This window comes from Rhododendron vialii, chromosome 9a (assembly GCF_030253575.1).
Source record: "Rhododendron vialii isolate Sample 1 chromosome 9a, ASM3025357v1".
Taxonomy (NCBI): Eukaryota; Viridiplantae; Streptophyta; class Magnoliopsida; order Ericales; family Ericaceae; genus Rhododendron; species Rhododendron vialii.
Genome location: NC_080565.1, coordinates 27829152 through 27837611, shown reverse-complemented (window position 1 = coordinate 27837611; position 8460 = coordinate 27829152). Strand labels below are relative to the sequence as shown.

Here is an 8460-nt window from a genome sequence, read left to right as displayed (position 1 = left end):
TCAGCATTTTCTCTCTACGTGCTGTTTTCAATGAATTCTCTCTTTAATTACTATTCTCATTTCTATATCTATCTCTGTCTACTCATTACCCAAAAAAATTTGTTCAGGTCCCACAATGTGGCCGAAAGAGTCGGCGTGCCAGATGGGAGGATATGATAGGGTCAGGGCCGGCTTATAGGATAGGCAAGGGAAGCAACCGCTTCCGACTCCTGAATTTTGGTCCAAAATTGAGGCTCCATTGTAATGTAACTTACGTATTAATATTAGAATGTTTTCAAATAAAAACACAAACTAGATACTTGGTTTAGTGGTCACATAATACGGTCATGCTATTAGGAGTGCGTGGTTCAACTCCCATGCATCTCCATAATTGCAAGCATATCTTTTTTACATTTTTGTCATAATTGTATCCTTTTAGTTTTATTTTTTGTTATTTTTTAAACTTTTATCATTTTTTAAAGAAATCATGAACATGTAAAGGGCATTTGGAAAATTGCTTCGGGCCTTCAAAATATATGAGCCGGCACTGGATAGGGTGTAACAGGGTTGGACGATCTTGTTACAATGACGGAAATGACGAAGGGAAATGACCGCAAATAAACACGTAAGCATGAATTAATTACCTATAATGCTGGTTATTGGTAGCAATTTCAACTCATATTTTTCTAACCCGCCTAATCTGTCAAGTTATAACTCAACTCGCCCATAATACCTTACATACAGCAAATTGGTCTACAGTCCATTTTGGACCAGCCCATTTGGATTCTAGCCCAGCTTCTTTTACCTTGCTGGACTTGGTCCATTACATTGTTTAATTTGAAGTCTAAGGTCCTTGAATTTACTATTTTAGCCTTTTGTATTTAAAACTGGGGCCAATTTACATTCCAATCGCGCGCTGTTTTTCAAATGGGGCGTTGAACGCTAGGGCTGGCGATCGTCTCTCTCTCTCTCTCTCTCGATCTCTCTGGATCTCTCTCTCTTGATCTCTATCAGGTACGTCTCTCTCTCTCTCTCGTTGTTGATTTTTTTGCAAGTTATGGTTTAGTTTTGAGTTTGTGTGATTTTGACTCTGTTTTGAGTTTGTGCGATTTGTAATTGTACTATTTTTTGGAGTTTTGCAAGCTGTCATTGTTCGGTAATGCTGTTTGTTGATTTACTGGCACAATGATCATTTGTGTATTGGCATATTTGTATCTATTAGTCTTTCTGTGTATCTGTCATGTTGTTTTTTGTTCGTATGCTGTATTTGTATCTGTATCTATCAGCGTGATTTTGTTGGCATGTTTGTATCTGTTAGTCTCTCTGTGTTTCTGCATGTTTTTGTTCTGTATCTGTCAGCATGTTCGTGTATCTGTGTCCCTTTGTCTTTCTGTTTTGTTTGGTATATGCGTTTATATTTGTCCTGTTATACCTTTATTTTTTATTTGTTTTTGCAGAGTAGGATTACTCTATTTCAATGGCTTCTCCGGTTATATTGATGTGCAAATATGGTGAAGTTACTCTAGTTGTCATGGCTACAAGAGGTTTTGGTTTCAATGATCTGGTGGAAAGCATTCATAAAAAGTGGCAGAATTTGGGTAGTTTTGAGCTTTTTTATGCTGTCGCTGACCATCATAATTGCATTTTGGACAATGATGAAGACTTTTGTAACATGATTGCATTAGCTGCTGCGTTTGGTGTGACTTGTGTTGATGTATCTGTTGGGGTTATTTCTTCTTCTACCATTGAATGCGGTAAAAGTTTGGGTGAATGTGTTAGGAGTTTTGAATATGGTGAGTGTAGTACTTTTCAAGGAGAGGAAGAAGATCCGCTTGATAAATTTTGTCCTCATCATGAGACAGTGGGTCTTTCAGCCGATTGGGTTAATTTGCTTAAGTGTGTTGGTCAAGAGTTCAGAGATGGTGTAGATGATTTTAAGGCTTGTTTGTCCAAATATGCCGTTGAAGTTGGTTTCAAGTATAAATATCTGAAAAATGACAGATCAAGAGTAACGGCCGAGTGCTGTAAGAAGCTGGATGGTTGTACATGGTTTATTCATGCAACTTTAGAAAGATCGAATAATTTTTTTGTTATTAGGGAGTTTCACAAAGAGCACAACTGTCTTGGTACGTTTTTTAGTTCAAAAAATCCTCGGATGACCTCAAAAATTATTGCCAAAGAAATTGTTGAGGAGGTTCGTTCGAAGCCATCTTATACACCGATAAAGTGTTTGAAACATTTTGAGGGACGATATGGTTGTTTGATTGGTTATTACCATGCATGGTTAGCAGTTGAGAAAGCAAATAAGGAGCTATTTGGTGATTTTCAATTATCTTTTGACAAACTCCGCTGGTATGCTGAGGAATTAAAGGAGAAAAACCCGGGGACTGTTATGGATGTGGAATATTGCAATGAGACTAATCGGTTTATAAGGTTTTTCCTGGCGTTTGATGTATGCATTAAAGGCTTCAACTATTGTCGTCCTATTTTGGCTGTTGATGGTACCTTTTTGAAGGGGAGATACAAAGGAACGCTTCTCTCAGCTATAGGAAAGGATGCCGATCAAGGTTAGTTACTATTTTTTGTTGCTTGTTGTATCTGTTAGTCTCTTGGTATCTCTATCAGCATGTTCGTGTATCTGTTGACATGTTGATTTTATTGATATATCTGTGTATCTGTCTCTTTGTTTTGGTATATCTGTTGTTAATGCAGTTGATAATGTATTTTGTTGTTTGCTTTTGTTGAAGGATTAGGTTTTGTTGGTATATCTGTCTCTTTGTTTTGGTATATCTGTTGTTCAAACAGTTGATAATCTTTTTTTTGTTGTTGCTTGTTTTATCTCTTAGTCTCTTGGTATCTCTGTCAGCATGTTCGTGTATCTTTTGTTGATTTTGTTGTATCTCTTTGTCTTTTGACATATTGGTTTTGTTGATATATCTGTGTATCTGTCTTTTTGTTTGGTATATCTGTTGTTGATATTATTTTTTGTTGTTGCCTTTTGTTGGAGTAGGATTATTTCCTCTTACTATCGGTGTTGTTGACTCTGAGACAGAGGCAAATTGGCAATGGTTTTTGGAGAAGCTGTCAACAGTTATTATGTGTTCTCGGCCTCTTACGTTCTTTACGGATCGTCACTCTAGTCTTGTAAAGTATGTGCCTACAGTTTTCCCAACTGGTTATTACTCTTACTGCTTGCAGCATTTGAAGGGAAACCTTAGGGATAAGCTTTCAGGTCGACTCTCGAATGGGTTTAGGGAGAAAGTAGTCAATCTTTTCAATGATTGCGCACATGCTCCTACTGTGATAACTTTTGCCAAGGCTCTTGAAGAGCTATGTACTGTTGGTGGAGCGAGTGCAAAGAATTTTGTTGAGTCATTTTCGCTTGAGAGATGGGCAAACGTGTACTTTGAAGGTAGACGATATGGTGAAATGACTTCAAATGCAGCTGAGTCATTTAACAACCAGATTCTTAAATTCCGTCATTTGCCAATATGTGAGTTGGTTGATAAGGTAAGGGTGCTAATTATGGAGCAGATGTGTAACAGGAGACTACTATCAAACAAGTGGAGCAGCTATGTTTGTCCTGTAATGGAGAAAAAGTTGATTGACCGTTTCAATAAAGGTCGAACTTGGCATGTGGCAGCAGCAAACGATGATATTTTTGAGGTTTTTTCTCAGCCAACTGTTGTGGTTGATCTTAAGAAGAGGACATGCACGTGCTGTCGTTGGCAACTTCATCTTTTTCCATGTGTGCATGCTGTTACAGTTATTCAAAAGACAGAAAAGCAAATGTACGATTATATTGATCCCTATTATACCATCGAGGCTTTCCAATTGTCGTATGAAGGTACTATAAACCAGGTCCCCACTCTTGGAGCTTCGGTGATCACGAAAGAATCTGCCATCATTCTTCCTCCTAAAACGAGGAGGCCACGTGGGAGGCCAAAAGTTGGGAGAATCCGATCAAGGGATGAGAAAGTAAGGCAAATGTTGTGCGGGAGGTGTGGGAAGTTAGGCAAACACAACAGAAGGACTTGCAAAGAGGCCGATGATTGATGATTCTTTAATTGCTATTCTTACGTTTTATAGATATACTTTGTAATTGACTTTCATTTGGATATAAATTGAGGTGGTTCATTTACTGCAGTCATTTTGTGTATCTAATTGAATGTTGGTATAACCGTATCTGTTTTAAAAAGGTATATTGGTATATGTGTATCTTTTTTATGTTGGTGTATCTGTTTATCTTTATGTTGGTATATTGGTGTATTTATATGTGTATGTAGGTATATCTGTTGGTGGTATGTCTGTATCTGTTGCTGCGTTAGTGTATCTGAAAGATTTTCCTCAAACCATACATATGATTTTCATCATTGTCCAGAATGCACTTTGTAATTGACTTTCATTTGGGTATATCTGTTGGTGGTATGTCTTGCATAGGAGCAAGACATTCCAGATATGGTCAGGTGGATGCCTAGTGAGAATAATTGTACAAATGAAAAACGAGAGATATAAAGATTAATTCTACTTCAGTAAAGATCATAACCATTGTGGTCCAATTGTTTGGACAACAAAAAATATGTACAACCATTGGTATGGAAAATTCCAATTGTTTGGAGCCGAGTATATGCCTAAATTGCCAATCCATGCATTAGTTGCTTGCTTTTTCATTCTTCTGTTGACCATGTTTTGGGCTTGTCATTACATGTACAGACTAATTCTACTTCATAACCCTTGTCGTCCGGTTTGAGGATAACAGTTTACCACCGGACACCAAAAAAATATGTACAACCCTTGGTATGGACAAAAAAACTTTAATTCTTGAGCAAAAGTATATGCCTAATCTGCCATTCCTTGCATTAGCTGATTGCTTTTCCATTCTTCTATTGACCATGTTCTAGGCTTGTCATTCAAGAATATATTGACCAATTCAGCTCTGAATTTTTTCAGATTTTCCACAATGAGATACGTTGGGACGGGCTTCTGTTCTTCAAGTTGTTTAATGATATAGCACACAATTATTCCACAATCAACCCTGTAGAATTCATAGAAAGCAGGTCGAAGAAGAGAAGAGTTTAGAAACACGACGACGGTGACAGATACAGGAACAGATACACCAACATAAAAATAACAGAAGCTTACGATCCAAGTTGTTGCTGAGGTGCATCATCAATGGAGCTTATTGGAGCACTGAGTGTGTTGGTTGGAAACAGTGTTGGTTTAGCTGTAGAAATGAGTTCAAAGCTTGGTGGTTTACTAAGAGTCAACTTCCTCATTTGCTCTTCCACGTACTCTTTCTACAATTTGTAAAAAACAGCAAATTTTTTTTACTGTTATGATTGAGGGATGGACTACCAAATTAAAGGTAAAGTTATGTACCACAATGGAGGCATCTGTCAAGTAAGGATCCTTCTTTTTCTTGGGCTTTGTCAAAGAATTATAGTGCATCCATTGTTGCTTGGAAGTATCGTAGACCAGAAGAGTCCAATGGTCAGGAGCTTTCACTTTTCTGCCTCCCATTGAATTCATCGGGAATATGAGATATTTGTAGAATGCAACACCATTTATGTCAATAACTTTGTCCAGTTCTTTCAGCTTTTCGTTGATTATGTTTGTTCTTGCATCAGCTTTTTCTTTGATTAGTGTCTGTCAAAAAAGAATGTATTTCACATATTATCAGATATTGGGATAACATATATCTGTTCTCAGTTGACAAAGATGGAATACTAAACAGTTTGCATACCCAACAGGTGGATGTAATGTAGAAGCAGTTCTCCTGTGTTTTTGCTGTCTTTACTTCCTGTCTTTCCAAAATGTAAGTGAGCCCATCAATGCACTGCAATAGTTATGTCTTGATGTTAGAATTGAAGTTGAAAAAAAAAAGATGTACCCATAGACCTACATGGTTCCAAAGTACTAAACAGATGTACCAAATATGCTTAAAACAGATATACCAAGTGTACTAACAGATACGTTGTTCCAAACAGACCTGTATTGTTCCAAACTACAAAAACTACCAAATAGACGTACCAAACATGCTTAAAAACAGATATACCAAGTGTACTAACAGATACAAACCTATATTGTTGCAAACTACAAAAACTACCAAACAGATGTACCAAACATGCTTAAAAAGATATACCAAGTGTACTAAAAGATACAGATATACTAACAGACCAGCATTGCTTCAAACTACAACAATCGAACTGATTTACCAACATGCAGATATACAAAACCAACTTAGAAACCAGCCGATATACAAACGTATTAACAGACACACTCGCATAAAATCAGATACAAGTAAAAATAGTTTCTTTGGTGTTACCGTGTTTCCAATATCACCCTCGTTCAACAGATTCAGGACGTCTTCGATTGTAACTGTATCATTGTTGACTGGGTTGTGCCAGACGAAAGATCTGCGATTGCCAGAAGAAAAGATGTATTAAATGGAATGAAATTTGTGAATTTTACTCGATACAAATCTAGCTTTGCTGATTTCACTTACTTTTTGTCTTCTTTCTCAAATTCATAAATTGTATCTAGTAGATCCATATCTTCCTCCGAAATGTAATTGAACAGCTTTGTCATTTCAAATGCAGAATTGCTTTTCTTTCTTTCCTTCTGGTTCCTATTATAGTAGATGAACTCTTCCTCCATCTTCACTGTTCTGTCATCTTTGCCCTTCAGATCTTTTATCATTGACGACGGGTCAATATCATCTTGTTCTCTCTTCCTTTTCTTTTCTTCTTTCCTTTCTCCTTCCTGCGTGTCTTTGAAGATTTGGGAGATTGTTTTGTCAATAACTTCGTCAGACAAAATTTTATCATGCAATCCAGTTGCTATCTCAACTCTTTCGCTGATAGTTTGATCAACTTCTCCTTCCTTGCTCTGCTCCTCTTCTTGCTTTTTCTCTTTGTCTTCTTCTTTGTCCTGACAAAGTGAATTAGGCAATTATGATTTATGTGTGTAACTAATGTACAGATACATATATGACATGGCATACAGATATACCAAAACACTAACAGATACAGATAAAACTAAACAAATACCAACAGATATACAAACAGATATAGCAACATACTTATGAAGAGATGTTTTTCTTACGTGGTGTTCTTGTGTAACCATATGGGTTACCATGTCATCTAGGCCATCTTCGAAACTTGCTTTGTCTTTTTCAGATTTTTCAAGTTTTTCCTCTAATAAGTCGTTGCTGACGTACAAACCTCCTATCTCAACCTCCTTTTGCACAATTTCTTCCTGCAGGATACCCTTTTCAACATGTACCGTCCCGACTTCTGTTTCATAGTCAAACATTTGCTCAGCGGCGTCTTCATACGGTACATGGTCCCTTTCAAGTTCAGCTATTTTTTGTTGCAAAGTTTGAATTACTCTGTCCTTTTCCTTCGATTCTTCCTTCAACTTGTCAATTTCTTTGAGTAGGTCAGAAATTAGGTTGTTGGTATCATTGTTAGTCTCCTCAACCCCCTCGTCCTTCTCAGATTTCGATCCATCGTCGTCCAAGCTGCACTCCCGAGCATCATCATCCTTCACATCACTCTTATTTTCAATTTGTTCAAGAAAATGCAACAACTTTTTCTCTTTCTCGTTGATGGGCTCCAATTCTGCATCCTTTACCATTTCTGGATTAAGGGATTCCAATGGTGTTCGTGCCAATGCTTCTGGTAAATCACTCATATCCCACTTCATAAACCTTGGACAATTGTCTTTTGATTGTTGCACATTCATTATGCTTATATGCTCGCAGAGCCAATACTGCATTCAAGCAAAGTAGCTATCACCATAGAATTCTAATATAAAGCAGATACAGGTATAGAAAACAGATACACATATAAAACAGATACAAATACAGATACCAATATAAAACAGATACAGATACACAGATAAAACGGATACACATATACGGATATACCAATATAAAATAGATACAGATATAGCAACAAACATGACATTAAACTACAAAAATAGAAGAGATATTCACCAGTAGTCCAAGTACACATCCACCAACAGTTGTTGGATTTGTATGCTTTGTATCAAGCTCTTTGACCAAGTGCTCTATAATGAATGTTGACCATGCATACGTTGTGGATGTGTTGAGATCGTCAATGAATGGATAGTAAGCCCAGCTTAATTTTGGTTGTGAGAGTGGGACAAAGATTGTCGTGAGAACTAACATCATTAGCACACGTGCGATGTCCTGCGCACTTTGAGTAGAATCTTTTGTAAAAGCTTTTCTCAAGAATATCCTTGAAACTAACATTTCCTTTTGTTTTTTGAAGACTCTGTCGAGAAAATCTGAATTTGGCCTTCTCGGGTTCCCCTGGAGGTGTATTTTGATTGGTCCAGATTTGATTCCAAAGATAAGTGTCAAATCCTTGACACTTATCTTAACTAATTTGCCACCAAGATCAAAGTATCCCTCCCCTTTGTACTTTTCGACCAACTTTAATGTAATTTCATCGC

The 8460-nt window shown here is 37.1% G+C and overlaps 1 protein-coding gene across 1 annotated transcript; it reads left to right on the top strand.

The window, feature by feature from the left end:
* The first annotated feature begins 1510 nt into the window (after positions 1-1510).
* On the top strand, positions 1511-4494 carry LOC131299763 (uncharacterized). Its single transcript, XM_058325341.1, has 5 exons — positions 1511-2546; positions 2990-3957; positions 4069-4077; positions 4266-4280; positions 4420-4494. The coding sequence occupies exons 1-5, from the start codon at positions 1511-1513 to the stop codon at positions 4492-4494; spliced, it is 2103 nt and encodes a 700-aa protein (XP_058181324.1).
* The last annotated feature ends 3966 nt before the right edge of the window (positions 4495-8460 follow it).

Coding starts and splice junctions, on each gene's coding strand:
- LOC131299763 (XM_058325341.1), top strand. CDS start 1,511: ATGGCTACAAGAGGTTTTGGTTTCAATGATCTGGTGGAAAGCATTCAT. Junction 2,547..2,989: donor AGGAAAGGATGCCGATCAAG/GTTAGTTACTAT, acceptor TTGTTGGAGTAG/GATTATTTCCTCTTACTATC.